At 35.7% G+C, this 19,863-nt stretch overlaps 1 protein-coding gene across 2 annotated transcripts in view; it reads left to right on the top strand.

Annotated features, from left to right (window-relative positions):
- The window catches only part of CTNNA2 (catenin alpha 2), a 425,826-nt gene that overhangs the window by 87,526 nt on the left and 318,437 nt on the right, over nucleotides 1-19,863 (top strand). For both annotated transcript variants that reach the window (XM_015862648.3, XM_015862647.3), the window contains exons 3-4: nucleotides 6,684-6,879; nucleotides 18,432-18,598. In XM_015862648.3, the coding sequence (XP_015718134.2) occupies nucleotides 6,684-6,879; nucleotides 18,432-18,598 (363 nt within the window). The remainder of the gene's footprint in view (nucleotides 1-6,683; nucleotides 6,880-18,431; nucleotides 18,599-19,863) is intronic.

The raw sequence follows: 19,863 nt of genomic DNA, 5'->3' as shown, positions 1-19,863 counted from the left end.
AAACTGAGATGGGGGAGGTTTAAGTGAGATATTAGGAGGAAGTTTTTCACACAGAGGGTGGTGATGCACTGGAACAGGTTGCCCAAGAAGGTTGTGGATGCTCCATCCCTGCAGGCATTCAAGGCCAGGCTGGATGTGGCTCTGGGCAGCCTGGGCTGCTGGTTGGTGACCCTGCAAATAGCAGGGGGTTGAAACCAGATGATCATTGTGGTCCTTTTCAACCCGGGCCATTCTGTGATTCATTCTATGATTCTAATTGCGCAGAGGTAATTACAAGAGTTAATTAAGAAAGTTGTTAGAAAAAAAAAAAAGAGTTATGATTTATAGACTAAAGGCAGTGGTAAATTACTTTAACATGATAGAGAACTTTGAAGATATTAAAAAAGAAGTTATATTAAAAGCTGGATCACATTTCAGAATGTGTCTTCAAAATGATTTTGGTGTAGCAAGGAAAAAAAGTAAATTTATAAGTGGCACAGGATATTAAGCATGGCTAGGGAAAAAAACCTCAAGTTAGCAGCTCCTCTGTTTTGCATGTAAATGAAGAAGATGTAATTTGTTTAAAGCATTTTATACTGCATTTTGCTCAGTAATATCTCATGGTTGGAGTAGGATTGCCTAATGAGATACTGCTGAGAGCCATATCATAAAGCAAGTTTGCAGCATGCAGGTTTTGGGATATATAAAGCAAACAGTCCCCCATGGCTTTACTCCAGTTCTGGATGGTCAACGTGAAGGTCATAAGCATTGTTCAGATTAGTTCACTCTTTGATTTTGAACTTCAGCCCATGACAACACTTTAGTCCTGTGCTTTAGTCTATTTATCTTATGGTGTATTTTGAGAAGTCTCTTTTTCTTCCTCCAGTCAAAGAAAACAAATTTTGATTAAACCAACCAAGAATAAACCCCAAATCCAACATGGCAAGGAAATTTGGAAAATTAAATTATTGCTTTTCCAGGCAGCTGTAGTGATTTTTGTCCTGGATGAAACAAACTTCTTTCAGAAACAGGAGGATTTTTAAAAACAGTGCTTGGGGGGATGCTGATGCCACTGCTGTGGCCACCAAGGTAATAAGGCTGCCTTCCACTTGAGTGCATCGTATCTCCAGAAGCTAAAGTGTCCCTATGCTAAAATGTCAGGGCTTTATTTTTTCAGGTCATTGGGTATTTCCGGAAGCTTGATAATACATGAGTATACGAGAAGAGAGGAATAACTCATAGCTGTTCATATTCAAAGAAATGCCTCTGGGAAGAGCAAGTAATTTTTATTGAAAACAGGAGGGCAGTTGCAAATGGCACAATTTCTTACAAACCATTAGAAGTCTTTCAGAGAAACCCTGACGTTCATTGCACCTGTTGCAACCAAACCAGTTATGTCTCATGTCATTAGTGATAGGACCAGAGGGAACAGTTTCAAACTACGGCAGGGGAGATTCAGGCTGGACATTAGGAAGTATTACTTCTCAGAAAGGGTGGTCAGGCACTGGAATGGACTGCCCAGGAGTTGGTGGAGTCACTGACCCTTGAGATGTTCAAGGAAAGACTGGATGTTGTGTTGAGGGACATGGTTTAGTGGGAGCTATTAGTAATAGGTGAACAGTTGGACTAGATGGTCTTTTAGTTTTTTTCCAGCCTTGGTCATTCTATGATTCTATGATTCCAATTCGTTTAGAATAATCCAGTTGGAAGGGAACTTGAAAGATCATCTAATTCAACTGCTTGACCTGAATTATTTGCATGATATACACTTGCATAGCCATATTGCAATTGCCTTCTTTATCAAAAACAAGCAGTTAAATGTTGTCCATCCTTTGGAAAACCCCACTTTATCCGATCAGGGTATTCAATATTTAAAATTCTGTGTTTAAAAATAATATGTTCTTGGCAATAAGGTGGGTGATCAATGCAAATCCAGAATGATTAGTAATGGTTAGTAATACAGTGAGACAGTGAAGATATTTTCTTCTTTGCCAGAAGTGTCAATATATGCATATTGTGGAACATAGTTGTAGACAATATTAGTGATTTTTTAAAGGGAAATCTTTAGTGTTTTGAGTGAAGCACTGGCACAGGTTGCTCAGAGAGGAGGTGGATTCCTTATCCCTGAAGACATCCAAGGTCAGACTGGATGGGGCTCTGAGCACATGGAGGAACTGCAGGTGTCCATGTTCATTTTGTTGGCCTTTAATGGTAATTTCCAAATTAAAAGATCTTTTGATTCTATGACTGTGTGAAAATATTGACTAACTAATCCAGTTCAATCTGATATTAGAGAAAAGTACTGCTGCAACTCTTCAGCTTTCTGGCTCATTCATTTCAGGAATCTGTAGGGAAGACAGTTTAATTCACGCAGACATGAATGTTTTTCTATGAGGTGGAGCTGCTGACTAGGGATTACTGTGATGAGTACATGATCTAGTTCTGTCCCCTTTCACTGCTGATATCCCTGCCCAGCACATGACCTTGGCAGCAGAGAAATCCATGTTAATACAGTTTTTTGTTGTTTTTTTTTTTCTTTTATCAAAGACATCCTCACCTTTCTTTTGTGCTGTTGGAGTTGTGTAAGGAAGACTTAATTGAGGATGAGACCGAACTATTAATTAGTGAAGTTCTGTTTCTCCAGCAGAGATCTGTGCTAGAACTGTGTGAAGCTTCTTTAATAAAATAAGAACGAGGTTCCCTAGTGCGATTACAAAGCCAGGATCATTATAGGATTTCCAAACGAGTTTATGGTAATTATCAAGTGATATATTTGATAGTTGTACTGAATTTTCGTGAGATCTGCATTAATTAGTAAAATAAACTGAAGTCAACATTCTTTCTGTTGTACCAGTAAAGGTAGGAGAAGTTATTTGAAATAAACCAGTTAGCTTTAAAGCCTTGCCAAGGATCTGAACTATGATCTTTTTTCTTATTCTTTTCTTTTTCCATGAATGCATTTAAAATGAATGCAGTTTTAATCTTCTTGGGAGACATTTCTGAAAAAAATTCAAACATAATGTTAATGGGATAACAGGTTGTTTCTTTTATTTCCCATTTTATTCTACGGCATATATTATAGGCTGATGTGGGGCTTTGTTAAAACTGGAAAGGAAATGATTTCCTTTTTTGCTGATACAAGTCTTCCTCCCCCAGTATTTCTCAATTTTCTGAATGGTACTTCTAATTTGAGCAGGAACTGCTTCCTTAGCATTTCAACCTGGTAGTTTAATGTCATTCCAATTAAGCTGATAAAAGATATCCCAGTTTGGTGAAACAGCAGTATTTTTGTGAGTGGTTCTCTAAAGGCTGAACCATAGAATATCCCAAGTCTGAGGTGACCCAGAAGGATCATCAAGAGCAGCTCCTGGGTCCAAACATGGATGTCCATCATAGTACGGCTGAGAACATTGTCCAAACACTTGAACTCTGGCAAGTCTGGTGCTATGACCACATCCCTGAGAAATCTACTCCAGCACCCCTTCACTCTCACAGAGAAGAACCGCTTCTCAGTATCCAACCTGACTTTCCCCTGATACAGCTCCATGCCATTCCCTCAGGTTCTATTGCTGGTCACCAGAGAGGGTGATGGTCCAACCTTGTTTGTATCGAGCAGTTCCATAAGTCCATGGCAGTTCTCTCTGAGTTGATGCACAAGGAAGATGACCATCAAATGAGGTTCTCAGTTTTTCACACATAGAAATAGGAGTTACAGTGGAGAGTTCTGGCTCACGACACAAGACTAGGAAATTTCATCATGTCCTTTGGAAAATATTTACATTTTGGAAAGAATGTATATACTCTGTGTCTGCTGTTTATGTTTTCTTTACATGTCCCTTCTTCATCCTGAGACTTTCTTTATGCTCAGAAATTGCTCTGGGATAAGGTTTCTGGCAGCTGGAGATTTTAGATGTTTTGCTATGCTCAGAACTACTAATCTTCTAGCTCTGATATGCCAGATCCTTTTTTTAAGCTGTACATTAGGAGTAGCCCACCATGTTGGGGGCATCGCTGTAAATATATTTCTCCACTTGCTACAATTATTGCCTTCAGAATATGGGCTTTTTTTGAAAGATATGTGTTTACACCTACAGATGGTTATTTGTTGTAGAGATTTCAAATCTTGCTTTTATTAAAGGAAACTGAAAGATGCAGATGTTAATCAGGGCATAGCGCACATTTTCTTTCCTTAAGAAAACCAACCCGTCATGCTTACTTTCAGTGCAATAAATGAGTTTGTCTCCAAAATGACCTATTATTTTGATCAAATTAGTTTGGAACCTTCATTCAGCAATGTAATTAGTTTTTTCAATTAAGGTCATTTAACTGGATGTGATATTGAATAATTTTCCAAGGAAACTGGAACATCTGGAATTAAGAAGTAAAATTAAACTGGAGAAGGGAGACTGGATGACCAAGTTGCAGAACTGAGTGACTATGCTGGGAATGGAATCGATGCATTCTCTCTGTCCTAATATACAAAGCATATTACAGCCAGCAAGGTTAAGATGTTCCATTCTGAAGATTATAGTGCTTTGCATATGCATGGATTTTTACTGCTCTTGCTCCATACTTAGCCATTTGAAATTCTCTCTTGTTGCACAATGCCGTTTGTGTCAATTAAATCATGATATTTACTTTTCTTTTTACTTTTCTGTCTAATTTATTTGAAGTTGCTCGGTGAGAGTTGTGTGTGGTATGTAAAATGCCTTGTTACTTCTACTGAGAACTTTGTTTTAATACTAAATACAACATGTAGAAACATTTTATAAAGAATACATACATATATAAAAATGCATTTTTATATATATACTATCAAATATTTTTTTAGATTCTGATGGTACAATATTTTTTTAAGGATTTATTTCTCTTAATTTCGTAATCATAGCTATTTGCTCATTCTCACTCCGGATTTCTATGTTTCCATCCTATTTGAATGGTTTATATCTCAGCAAAAGTTGGTCTTATTCCATGGTAGTTATGGTCCTTGTTCTTATAGTGCACCTCAGTACTTCTAGTTGATCTTACAATACATGTGTATCCCTTTTGCAGGTAAGAATAGGTGGAAAGAGCAGATTTTATATTTGAATCATTCATGGAAAGAGCAGACCTGCTGATGGCACAATCCTGTAACCTTTATTACAGTTATGTTTAATGGAAAACTATTTATTTTGAGGGTAGTAAAAGTGAAGTGCAACTCAACTGCTCCTTCTGTATTCAGGGGTTTTCAGCAGTTCTTCTAGCTATAACTTATTTGTGTTAGTGCTATTTGAAGTATTCAATTTTAATTTATTTTTTTTTTCCTTTTAGTTGTTGACCTTTGTATCTATCTGAGAGATCTATAAAGCAGTCTGATTTTACTTCATTTATGACTTTGCTGACCAGTGTTTTCTTTATTTCAGATCTTTTCTTTATTGTCTGAACTGTTCTGGCAGTCTACCTCTAGTTCATTCAAGAATTTAAAATAATTAAGATCAAGTTCTAGCATTATTCTCTTCAGGTCTCTAATGAGTTGTTCAGTAGATACATAATCAGTTTATTGCCTGTTGCATCTGAAAGGTTTTCTTAGTCATCTACATGATGTACTGGAGAAATCCATTCCATTGGTAGGCCTGGGCTAGGTTACAAAAGTGTTATATGTGTTTGTTCATAAAGAATAAAATTCTTAAATAGAAAACAAACAAATGTGAATGAAGCCTCAGAAAATTTAATCAGGAATAATTTCATGAGAGAAATAAAATAGCTTTTCTTGTTATAAATAATGGAATAAACCAAAGGATAGCTGAATTTTGACTTGCTGTGGCCAGGAAGTTTTTCTTTGTCCATCTGTGTGTATGGTGCTCTCAGGCCCCGGCAACCTGTTCTATTTCACTGTTATTTTTTACTTCCTCACATGCCCTGTTTTCACAGTGATTGAAGAAAAATCCTAATATGTGTTTAACACCAGATTATATCTGGTTCGATATTTGGGTCCTGTTATCCAACTCTAAGGATTCTATGATTCTGTCACTGGAGCAATGTGACATTTTTTGGTCCATCAAAAAGATACGACTTAATATGAAGTGATGTGGTTCAGTGTATTATTAAGCTGTGTGGTTCAAGTTTCCGGTCTGTTCCTGAGCAGTTAAATATGGAATTATATTAGGAGATTTTAGGAGAAATTATGAAAACACTGTGCATTTCTTTGTAAATATTCTAAGTACGATCATTCTGCTATCCACTATGTTTACATTAATTTGTTATAAACATATTGAAGCAACATTGCCCTAATAGTCAATGTGCGGAGAACAGTTACAGTGTTTTTGTTACTGCTCGAATATAAGCAATGGCACTTATCTCTAGAAGCAATTTCTTGTTGAGTAGTTACTGAACTTTGTTATGTTTTCATTTTCTGTCTTTGTCATTATTTAAAATGGAGACCAGGGACAAAAATGTCTATTATTTCTCTAGTTCACTGTTTAACTGTTCATTTGCTTGGACCAGAATAAATTGAGCTAAAAGTAAAAACCTTTTTTGGGGGGCATGCGCTGCCATCCTTCAGATTTAAAACTTTAAATAATATTTATTCAATACAAGTGACCATTACATCACATCACCAGTAAAGAAAATAATGGAAACTGTGAATTAGACAACAGTGTATTTTGCTGTTAGAACTGAAGAATTGATCAAACTTACAGAAAGCTTTGTTTCTTCTTTTCCCAAAGGTAACAACGCTCGTTAACACAAGCAACAAGGGACCATCTGGCAAAAAGAAAGGGCGTTCCAAGAAGGCCCATGTGTTGGCTGCCTCCGTGGAGCAGGCTACTCAAAACTTTTTAGAAAAAGGAGATCAAATTGCTAAAGAGAGCCAGGATCTGAAGGAGGAACTGGTTGCTGCTGTAGAGGATGTACGCAAACAAGGTGTGTGGAATGAACTAATTCATTATTTAACTGCTATGGTTGAATCTTTTCAACACACGTATCTCTGATAGCATTGTGGAAACCACTATGACTTCAACTGTACTATATTTCTAATAGAATATACAGATATTAAAATAACTGTACCTTCATTACTGGCCATGAGTGTAAAATGTGCTCTAACTTTGAAGTGTAATATCTATTTAGTTTCCTTTTAGCTGCTCTATCATCTAGGTTTAGTATTATGGTCCATACGTCTCTGAAAAATCAAACAGTTATTGACCAAGTATAGCAAAGAAGAATTCTGTGTTTTTGAGAATATATTGAAATGTATATAGAGATTATCATATTCAGAAAATACACAAATATAAAATATATGTATTTTTTGTCTTGATGTTGGTGATAGTAAGATAAATGTTATCGCTACTTTTCAATCTGCGTAAATAAAACAGCAAGTTTCAATATATGCGCCTTTACAGAAAGTAGTTTAGTTGGGCAACAGTCAGTCATGGGATAACACAAAAGCAGCTCCAAAAGTATTGCCTCCTATTTTATTCTGTTGGCCCATGATGTCAGAGGCAGATGTTGGTGGTATGGCAGTAGAGGTTGAACCTTCCCACCAATATTCTGTTACATTTTGTTGCTGTGTGATAGATGGCAGCAGAGGGGCTCTCTGACAGAATAGTGTATGACATGGAAATGAATACGAAACAGTGTGCAGTGACTCCCTCTATGCAGAAAAGACTGACATTCAGCCATCGGCCATTCACTTATGCTATCTGAACATTTAAGGAGACCAAATAGTGGATGTGAGCACAGCGTGGCAGTAGGAGACATTACTTTCAGAGTGACCCTCATAACACTTTCTTTGCCGTCAGAACTAACCACAGTTTTGGAAAATTTAATTTTGAAATTTAATTTGGTATTATAAGAAAACTGTTTCCATGCGAGACTTTGAAATTTCAGAAATACCAGATATACATTTCTGGTACAATGGTTTTCATCTGATAAATGTCCTGCAAATGGTAATAACATATGTCAGATGCTTTCAGACTTACATGGAAGGAAAAATATGTTTTCAATCTATGCCCGTAAGAAAAATATTCCATTATTATCTTTTTTTTATAATTATCTTTACTACCACAGAATTAAGTAACTCTCAGTATTTTCCATTTTAAATCCTGCAATCTAAAAATACCATCTGCCAGTACCATAATTCTTAGGTTTTAGTAAAAGGCTGGCAGATTTCCAATTGAGATTTCGAAGAGTCTAAAGGACTTTGGTATAAAGTGCTCACTGATGTTCAGTGAAGTCCCCAGCACTTGTTAGATGATTTTTTTTCTCCCAATACTTAAAAACTGAACTCCAGTGCTCATATGAGTGGACAGGGGTAAAATCTTGCATATGGAAACCTTGATCTGAGTTTAATTCAGTCTTTTCTGTCCTGAGGCTTCTTGTTCCTATCCTCTGTATCTTTTTCTTTGTTTGTTTGTTTTCACTGTTTTCCCATTTCTGCATATTTTTTATTTAACCATTTCATTTCCAGTGCATCATAATAAGTCCAGTATTTGCTGCATTCTCTTTATGTACAGCATTATATTAGTGTTCTCCATTTGCTTGTTCTAGTTCCTTGATTTCTTTTAGAATTTTAATTCTAGTGCTTGGTTGTCTTAATACTTAACACAGTTTCCTATGTCAGTGGCTTCAGTTTCCTGTTGCTTACATTATTTATTGTGTGCTATGCCACATTCTAAAGGAGAATTTTCAGTTTTCCTTCTGAATTTATAGTGGTCTCCCTTTGGGGTTTTGATGCTGACTCAGTGTTGCTCCTCTCTCAAGGAGTCTTATACTGTCTTAGAGTCATTAACCTACTGTGCTGCATGCTCTCTGATCCAGGCTTATACACCGTGTTCATTAGCAGTGTCTGAGCTCCTTATGCATCTTTGTCACTAGAGCTTTATAATAACCAAGAGTTAAAGACATCTAAGAGGAGTGCTATGGAGAATGTTGGTTTTCTTCTTGAATTCCTGACTCTATAATTCATAACAAGACAAATGTTAAATTCATTTTTACTCTTTTTAAAATTCAGGTAAGAGAGAGAGAGAGAGAGAGGAATAGAGAGTTTAAATAACATTGGGCAGAATTATAGAGACATCTTTTGTCAACGTTTCAGCTTTGAAAAATGTATGTCAGAAAAGTGGAGCAGTTTTTTGGGGTATATAAAACCTGAGTCTGTAATGAAGAGAACAGGAGACACCAAACATTATTGCTTAGCACACAGGATCTGCATAAACTAGACCAGCTTTGATGCAAGGTGCAATGTTATATTTAGCTCAATGACATAAAGAACTGGATTAATAAGCCAGGGTTAGACTATTGCGTGTTGATTTTCTGGCAAAATTCCAACTTGGATAATTACACCATCAACGTAAGACTGTCTCCAGCAGAGACAGCTGGGTTCCTCATTTCCCATCTTAAATTGCTTTATGCTCACATAGTTTTAGATACAGTTGAAATGATCCTGGACAGAATTGCTTTCCATTGATAGGTGTGAAAGAAACTCACTATAACAATAATTTGCAAATGTTTTGGAAGGAGCAAGAAGGAAAAGAGTGTATATCTTATAGATTCTTGGAATTTTAGAGAATAAATTAGATTTGGATAGTTGTACAAAATTCGGGTGATCAACAATTTTGGTTTACAAGGCTGAATTGTGTAAATGCAAGAAAGATTTAAAATGTATATACATATTAATTTTACATGATTTTATCAAAAAATAAATATTTTATGTACAAAACTCCCAACTCTGTTATCCCTTAGTAGTTCCATAATATATTCAGTTTAGTTTCATAGTCTTTAAAGGTCAAAACAGTGAATACAGGCTTTAGTTCAGAACTGTGTGAGTGAAATTAGCCATCACTGGGTTATTTGCTATATGAATATTCATTCACGTGTTGTGAGAGCTGTCCGAAAGATGAGACTGATATTTGATGTTTGTGTCATCTTTCTTGGAGGTGAGGGAAAGCAGACAGATGTCTGCTTATTGAAGTTTTAGGAGTGAGATTTTTAGATATTTTTTATGATTTTAATGACATTAGATCCTTGAAACTACGGAGTTTGAGAATTAGAAAGGATTAAAGAAGAGCCCACAGCAGCAGGCAATATAGTCTGGGGGGCATGTTTCTATTGCACGGTTGTCTAAATGCAGTTGTTTCTTTCTTATTTTATCTTTTTAATTGATGCTTTTTTGACCACTAGAGGAAAAGGATGTTCCCTGTGGAAGAGACATTCAGGTTGTATTTTGCATGAGGGTCTACCAGAATTTGCTGGTCCATTGGCCTTATGTCCACTAAATATCTTAAGAAGCAGTCAAAGTTGCCAAGGGAAATAAGTCAAGGAAATAGATTATATTTGGGGAAAGAAGAAGAAATACCTTTCTGTATTTAATAAAATATCTAAACATTTGGAATAAACAAAATGTATGGAAAAATATCTTTTTGGACAAATAAATAACACGCTTTCTGCACATCGTGCACCTAAGCACGTTCTAACATGGCAGAATTCCTTTCTGGTTCTTTCTTATTTTTGTAAGACAGTTTTGTGACTCTTAGCATTTGAACTACCTTAACACTCACACCCAAGCTATCCTTGAAAGCATCTTATGCTATTGAGTTCACTTCTGGTTTGACTGTGAGAGCAGGATATGTTGCACACAGTGTTAAACAATCCGGTGTATCAGACCACAGGAATAAAGCAAGTAAAAAGCCATTTTGGCAATACAGATGCTACTCTAAGATAAAACCAAAGACAAAGCAATTAACTTTTTCTTCAATAGAACTTTGGAGTTCAGCTGCATTAAATTTTGTCATTTGCCAAGAAACAAATGGACTCAGTTGAGTTTGAATTTTTAAATTGGCTGCTGTGTTTATTCATGTCTTAAGAAAACCCAGTTTGTTTAGAAGCTCCCTAGCATCAATCACAGCCTTCTAAACTTTTCATGTTGATGGTCATGTCAACTTTCCAATTCCATGAAGGCTAATCGGGTCTAGAGTTTATCCCAGAGGGATGATAGACTGAGAAGTAGCTGAGAGCTGCAGACAAAAGGGATTAGAAATGGTAATATGTTCTCACATCCAAAACAATTTACATTTGAATTGAAATTTAATTAATGTTTTATTGTACTTAAGTGTATCAGTGATGTTTCAAGTGAACTATTAATCAGACTTATTAATTGGAAAAGTTCTTTCTAAAGTTAGCATTTGTGAAATAATTGTATTACGCTTTCACAGATCTGTGGCTAAATGGCTGCAAGTTCTGTGCAGTCAGTATTTTACTGTCCCTTAGGAAAAAAAGTAGTTGGATTAATTAAAATCATAAATTTCAATGGTCTGTGAAGTGAATGAAATGGTAGTGGTGTTGGATGTAAAGCAAATATTGAATAGAAAATATATACTAGCTTTAATAACATCCATTGTACTGTAAAATACATATTCATCTTCCATCACTGATTCTAAATGTCAAATGTAAAGTGAATCAAATTTAAGTTAGCTACATTGCTTGTATAATCAATTCCAGAGAGATGCAGCTCTAGTGGCAGAAATTTTATGGGAAAAGATCAAGCTAGATCATACATGGCCTTTCCTGGCATTGAAATATATTAACATATTGAAGAATGATCATTCCTCCTCAGAAAGGGAACAAAATCCCAACTGCAAATGAAAGGGGAATTAAGTTTAGAAGACACAATAGTAAAGGTTTCTAAGAAAGGGTTTAAGGGTATAGCAGTGAGGATTTAACAGTCATTCATGTAAAGCTTTGGGAATTCTGATTAGCATTTTAAATGTTTGTTTATTTTTAGGAAGTATACGATATACTTCAGTATGAAAATGCTCTATAACTGGCTTTCCAAATGCTAACAAATGATTATAGAACATGTAAATAGAGATTACTACTGAAATACATTCATTTCAATTGCATGGATTTTAAAGTACAATGAGCAAAACATAATATTTTAAGACAGTAAATAAATAATCATATATTATTTATATGGCAGACTGAATACTGACAGTGAGAACAAATCCATTGAAGAATGCATTTAGAGCATTATTATTGAATCAGAAACAGAATACAGGGATGGTCATCAACCAATTTGGTGAATTTCTAGATGAATACAATGCAAATAAAACTGGGGACCTTTGCATCCTGAAGGTTTAATTTGTTTGTTTTAATAACATGACCTAATCCATGAAGAAAGGGTGAAAAAAAATCTGCTTACATTATTTAAACATAGCCTATTAGCAACTGTGATTGCTCAAATCTCTCAGGTGATCATCTAATATAACTAGTATTCTATAAGGAATCTGCAAATCAGTTTGAGTCTACACATTGTTATATTTCAGAATACCTACATAACAGTACTTTGTTACTTATTACAAGGACAGTTCTCTAAATAGGTCATAAATCATCTGTCACACCTATTTAATCTTGGACATGTAAAAGAAAAGACAAAATGTGAAGGAGATGGATTAATTAGACCATAACCTTTATTGCCTTTCATTTGAGAACTGTTCAAGAATGGTACATGCAATCAAGCTGTCATGGATTCCTTAATTATTTCCAGGTGCTTGTTGTGTTATCATCCTGTTTTACTGATCATAAGAAGCTCGGTAGATCCTTGCTTTGTGCCCAACATGTATATTTCTTTATAAAAGCCTTTGGAAAAACAGCATTTCCTTGGTATATTACCCATTATGAGATTTAGACCATTTCTTTCTTATTAAATAATTGCTTACATTTAAATCCTAAATGTGCATTAGCCCAAAATAGCATTCTTACATATTCCTATGAAAAGAAAAAAAGAAGCAAGTGTTATCAAGTCAGTCATCCCCTTTTTTCTTTTCCCTGTATATTATCTCCAGTGTAAACTGCACTGGTCTAAAATAGGAATAGTTTTTCTAAGACGTGGATCAGATCTTTGATATATTTATACAGATATATACATCCATCTGTGCGTTTGCCTATGTCTGTCAAAGAACAATATGGAATACTTGCACATTTCTGTTGTTTATTAGCACCTTTCCTGGCTACTGGTGTAATGAAAATATTGTCAGTAGAATATAGGAAGCCTAACCATTTCTAAATATGGTGCGTGCATATATGTGTGTGTACATATGAAGATTTGCTGATGTCATCTGTTTTTCTCCTTTTGGTTTTCACTCTCAATATATGGTATTCACATAACATTATTCTGTTGGCTGAAGCCTTATTCCATCTTTAAAGTTGAGAAGCAGAAATTTCAATAGGTTTCAGTATGAGACGTGCAGTTGATTGACCTTTCCTCTTGCACTTTTGACACTTAGATTTTAGAGTGGATGAACCACTGTGTGCTGTATCAGTCAAATTTCTGCTGAACTTTTCAATTATCCCATGATATGTATATGTATATATTTGCAGAAATTAAAGCTTGTGTTACTTGAGTTACCCTACATAGATTACTGTGTGACCTGTATGTATACGCGATAAATAATGTAAAGGCATCTTCATCTGAGTCCTGAATTTAATGACAGCTTATTTTGAAAAACTAAGGAAACCTTTTTTTTTTTTTCTTTTTTTTTTTTCTTTTTTTTTTTTTTTTTCTTTTCCCCCCCATGGGAATGAATTGTATGGAGACTCGATTTCTAAATGCTGTTGTTTAATTGGGAGAAAATGACTTAATCTGACTAATCGAAAATGTGAGGATGGATAGAGTAAATTCCCCAGTTAAATCTCATCAGAATAACCTAAGTGGTTTGACAGTGATCTTAGGAGGTAGTAATTGGAAGTAATTAGTAGGTTTGAACCTTCTGAATGAAGCTGATAAGATCTCAACACCTACATAATAACTCTTTCATTAAACAATAATAATAACTGTAAAAAAAAAAAAAAAATCCAGTCATTGCTCACATACCAGATTTCAGTATTTCTCTTGTGTTTTCTCTTTGCTTATTTATTTATCTTTGCTTGTTTGTTTAATTATTGATTAATGATGAGCAGTTCTTCTGTGTAGAGGGCCTTCCTCTACTGAGTGCCCTAGGTTTTACAACTCACTTTCTAAGCCTACAAAGACTCCTCATTTAGGAAATGTAAATGAAACATACAATTAGTTCACAAAACTTGGTGCCAGAGAATACAGTATATGAATCCTAGTGAGAAATTTGCTAATATGATGCGCTTACAAAAAAAAAACTATACAAATCTTTCCAGGGTATCAGTTGAAGTATTTTTAGTAGCTGAGAATGACAAGGTATATCCTCTAAAACTGCGGCTCTTGTATCATGTATATCCTAGAAACAGCCGTTTCATAGGTCTGATGAAATTATTACAGAAGTGGATAATCTGTGCAAGAAGATGAGACTGAAATATCACCGTTGATCAATCAGGGCTCATCACAAAAATGCATGAGGAAAGAAAAGACAATAGGAATCACTGTGGAAGGAAAATACTCATTTAAATGGAGAGACTAATGGGGCATAAGAAGAAATGGGTATAAATTAGCTATAAACGCAGTCAGTATAGAATTTAAGTGGCTCTTATTGAAAAAAAAAAAAAAAAAAAGAAAAAAAAGTAAAGCCTACAAAAACATGTCAGATGCTGGAATTCATTTAGGATAAATTTCCTACTTCCAGTAGGATTAATTGGGGTTAAATGTCTGGGATGTTTCAAAGACAGAAACTTGATAAGTTTATGAGTGTAGTTATTATCATATTAAGGTTGTTATTAATTATATTATGACATGACTGTCTGCAGTAACAAGGAAGCAGACCTGATGACTCAAGATGTCTGTGTTTCTTGCACTGACCTAATTTTTATCAAAAGTAATTTAATATTGACTATAGAACAACTTGAAATGAATTTGGAAAGAAATGGATAACTGAGAGTAGGGTTGCCTTTTTCAGATTCTCTGATATGTAATTTTCTTAGCTGTAGCTTCAATGTAACCCCTGGCCTAGGAGAGGTCTAATACCACTGTTGTACAAGGATCAGAATAGGTTAACTGGCACTGGTAGACGGTCACTGCCCTCCAGTAACATGCATCACATGGTGCTGGTGCAGTTGCCAGGCCATTCTTTATTGAATTTGAAAAGCCGTGACTGTCAGTTGACTGGGAACTCCTAGTGAATGCAAAAAGGGAATCATCACTCCCTTTTTTATGAAGAGTGGTGAGAAATACTGTGGGTTCCACAGGCTGGTGAGCCTCAGCTCGGTGCCTGGAGCAGATCTTTCTGGAAGATGTGTCAAGGTACATGCAAGAGAAATAGGTGATCTTGAGACAGGCAGCACAACTTTGCCATGATCATCCTTATCTATAATTTGGAAAGAAGTGACTTTTATATAATGTTGATAAGGTGACATGAACCAGCAGTGCATACTTGCAGCCCATCAAAAGAGGGGTGGCCAGCAGGGTCCTGATCTGTTCAGCCCTGGTTAAGCCCTATCTGGAATACTACATCCAGACCTCAGGGCCCCAGCACAGGAAGGATGTTAAGCTGTTAGAGTGGGTCCAGAGAAAGCTCTCAAAGATGTTGGCTGGGCTGGAGCATCTTGCCTGTGAAGAAAGACTGAGGGAGCTGGATTTGTTTAGCTTGGAGAACTCTCCTTGGAGGCTCCTTGCAGACCTCACTGTGGCCTTCCAGTGCATTAAGGAAGCTTATATATGGGAGAGAGAATGAATTTTACATGGTCCAGTAGTGATAGGTCAAGAGGGAACTGTTTTGAATTAAAAGGAGTGATTTAGGTTTTACAAGAGGAAGAAATTCTTCTTCACCACCTTTACTTAAAAAGTGGTGAGGCACTGGAGCTTGTTTCTCAGAGAATCTGTGGATGCTGCATTTCTGGAGGTGTTAAAGGTCGGATTGGATGATCAAAGTCAGATTGGATGAGGCCCTGGGCAACCTGGTCTAGAGGGATATGTCCCTGCCCATGGTGTGGGAAGTTAGACTAGATGGTATCTGAAGTTTGTTCCAACTCTAGCCATTCTATTATTCTATGGTTATTAGGCTGTGAAATGCTGGTTCTTTATAAGCTCAAAACTTCATCTTTTTTTTTCCCTAATATTTTTTTTTTCTAATTTTTTTTTCTTAGTTATATGAACATATTAAGTACTTTCTGCTTAATTATATATGAGGAGATTCTCTTCACTTAACTGTAGCTTTCAAGATCTGGTCCTAACCTATAAACTGATGTTTTGACTCTACATGTATTCTGCCTCTATCCACTAGTTCATTCAAACATGTTTGCTAGCTATATCTCCTGGGATAATCAAGTCTAAGAAGGTAATTTTCCTGCTTGCTTTCTGGTTCCACTGGCCTCTTAGCAAATATTATTAACTTCTTTTATAGTTCAATGGTAATATTCATCTCAAGCTACAAAATGAAAATTTGGCAGAGATCCAGAAAGTCTTTTCAGTGCAAAAATTCAATTTAAACAATTCTTAGGCATCTGGTTCTAAACTCCAAAGCTTCCTGGATGTACTTCAAACCAAATATACTTTCACATACAAAAGGTTTTTCACTGGATGTCCATAATCATTTCCATCTTGATCAGAAACCAATTTTAGAGCTTTAATACCAGAAAGCCGTAGTGAGATTTTTGTATCGTTGCATATACTCCCTTGGTTTCAATCAACTAGATATGCTCTAGGAGTTATATCTCTGCTTAAAGCTGTGATAGATTCCTTTAATAAATGACCAAAGGGAAGATGATTCCTTCTGAGCTGTTACACTGCTCGGCTGTATCCAGTTGTCCGCATTCTGACCCAAAGCTTAGGAGATTCAAATGTTAGCATGTTGGCCGCATGTTAGACCCTCATTAATTCTGTGGTCACTCTCAGCCTCTCACTTTCTGTGGAGTATTTTGAGTTAAAAAGATTAGGAAATTTTAATTCCTAGTCCTTAGTATGATCTGAGCCAAATGACACTAATAAATTTTCCAGTGACTGATCAGTTTAAAATGCACTGCAGAAAAATATTTGTGACCTCACTGGTCCTTGCTAGTTGAATTTTGTCATATGGGTAACATATGGGACTCAGCATGGGGACTCAGGTGCTGCAGACTCTGGTGATCCTGCAGCAACTTTGCTTTTATCCTTTGGAGACCAGCTAACTAGAACTTGGATATTTCAGTGCCAAGCAATGTAACATTTAAGCATGTTAAGATATTGTTTTATTGTCTCTTTATCTGACAGTCATTTGTTCCTCGCCTTCTAAGAAACACTGCACACAAATTACTATAAGAACATGTAGTCCTAACAGTAATAAAATGATGAAAAGAGTTCTGAAGGTAATAATTCACTGGGGCTGTCTTAAGTCTCTTCTGCATTATTTGTGTTGTCTTATGGGAAGTTATGCTGTCTGAGGATTTTTTGAATGCAATAATCATCTTAAAGGCAATGCAACAAAGCTTTGACTTCACGTTAGAAATGTTTTATGTGTTTCTACACTGGAGAGAAGGAGGATTTTTTTTCAACGTAATGACAAAGTTTGTGTTAATATAAAAGCTCATTCTGAATTGTTTTTTCTTCTTTACCTTATTTCCATTGGAAATCTGACTTACAAAGCTATTGATCTATAGTTAATTGTTGTGAAACGTATTGTTAATTATTGTGGTCTAGATAATAATGATAAAATAATATAAGAAAAATCAGCAACTGGAGAAAGAAAAATACAAAAAAGAGACTTGAATTTACACTAAGAGTGAGGCAGGTACCATCTGGCACTGTCTTTGCCCCTTGCAGCCCCTTACTTTTAACAAGTTAACACAGCAGCAAGGTTAGAAAAGAACCAAGTTGGTCTGCAGTTAACAGCAAGACAGCCGTATGCCAGCTTGAATCTTGAACCATCATTGTAGTCAGTCTAAGTTAATTAAGCTGGCATTAGCAGGGCTCATCAGCTGGTCCACAACACTGCAGATACGGCTAAATTGCTTCTAATTGCAGAGATAGCTTCTTGGATTTTAACTGTGAGGTTTCAGTACTAATGTGGCACCAGGGGGCATGGTTGTGAAGGGTTGATGTTTGGTCTGGATGATTTTAGTCATCTTTTCCAACCCTAATGATTCTATGATTCTATACTTGGTCATGTTTTGTAGCCTTTTGATGTCCATGAAGATAAAGGAGTGTTTTTCTCATAGATTGGATTAACAGTAGGATCTCCAAATTTCTACATTGAATACTATTTTTTTTCCTCCCATTTCACAAGGAAGTTGATATATTTACAGTTTGTTATTTTTTAGCTGACACTGTTCATAAATAAGTTGTTGTAATCACCCATTCCTTACAAGGATGAACATGATGATGTTTTCCACGTGTTGCCTAGAATAACATTCTATTACTTCAGAACAATTTTTAAGAGTGCAGTAGTAAAATCTTTAATAAAGTAAAGCTTTAATGACTTTTTTCTTTCTTTCTTTCTTTCTTTCTTTCTTTCTTTCTTTCTTTCTTTCTTTCTTTCTTTCTTTCTTTCTTTCTTTCTTTCTTTCTTTCTTTCTTTCTTTCTTTCTTTCTTTCTTTCTATTTTTAGGAGAAACAATGAGAATTGCCTCTTCAGAGTTTGCAGACGACCCATGCTCCTCAGTGAAGCGGGGTACCATGGTGCGGGCTGCTCGTGCCTTGCTTTCTGCTGTGACCCGCTTGCTCATCCTGGCTGATATGGCGGACGTCATGCGGCTTCTGTCACATCTGAAAATTGTATGTATTTTTAATTGTTCTGTATTATCTTTGCTTTTTTTACATATGCAGAAGTTGGGACAAGTCATAGAATCACAGAATTGCTCATGTTGGAGAAGACCTTAAAGACCATTGTGTCCAACTGGAACCTAACTATACTACCTTAATTAACAGCCCTCTGCTAATTCATGTCCTTGTGCACTATATCCAAACAGTTTTTAAACACAGTCAGCTATGGTGACTCAGTCACCTCCCTGGGGAGCCTATTCCACTGCTTAAAAACTCTTTCTGTAAAGAAGTTTTTCCTGATACCCAACCTAAACCTCCCTGGCACAATTTGAGGCCATTTCCCCTCATCCTGTCAGCAGTGAAAAGAGACCAAGCCTAATTCTCCTTACAATCACCTTTCAGATATTTGAAGAGAGAAATAGGGTCTTCCCTCAGCCTCCTCTGTGAATAAGTGCTCCCAATTCATACTCAACTGCTGCTTGTGTTTTCTTCAAGTGTTGACCAAGGATTGAGATGAAGCAGATTTCTACACTGTTCTCATTCATTTTCTTATTTTGAAGAAATGAATTTTTGGAGACTTAAAGCAGCACGCTGAACAGACGCATCTATTTAACTGACCTCTCATCTAATCCAGATCTGACTCAGTGCTTGTTAAGTATTGCTATCTTGTGGCAGAGTTTTGGTACTGCAGTTGTTCATGAAGTCTGCTGAAATTCTGGAGGTATCAGGAGTTTGCTGCTCTTATTTACAGTCAGAAAATAGTACAAGTGCCTTATCAGTCATCACAGAGGAAAGACAGAATAAGGAGGAATAATTGATTACCACCTAGCTTGGTATAAATTTGTACTTACAATTGGCAGCCATCATTCATATTTTTATACTGTCACATTAAAGTTTTGTAATTGCAATGGATTTTCTTTGTTTTGCTACTCCTTGAAAGATTTCACTTTGTCTTTTTAACAGTGTGACCGTACAAAAAGATTTATTCTCAAAACAGCGAGAACCTCTCAGCTGGAAAATTGGGCAGATAGGCTAAACAGATAGAAATGAGTTTTTATAATAGAAAAAAACTGGTTTTTTTTTCTTTTTCTTTTTCTTTTTTTCTTTTTCTTTTTTTCTTTTTCTTTTTCTTTTTCTTTTTCTTTTTCTTTTTCTTTTTCTTTTTCTTTTTCTTTTTCTTTTTCTTTTTCTTTTTCTTTTTCTTTTTCTTTTTCTTTTTCTTTTTCCTTTTCTTTTTCTTTTTCTTTTTCTTTTTCTTTTTCTTTTTCTTTTTCTTT

The sequence above is a fragment of the Coturnix japonica genome, chromosome 4 (genome assembly GCF_054131305.1).
Source record: "Coturnix japonica strain WE chromosome 4, WE-NBRP24, whole genome shotgun sequence".
Classification (NCBI taxonomy): Eukaryota; Metazoa; Chordata; class Aves; order Galliformes; family Phasianidae; genus Coturnix; species Coturnix japonica.
Note: the sequence above shows the minus strand (reverse complement) of the source record. Positions and strands in the feature narration are given on the sequence as shown.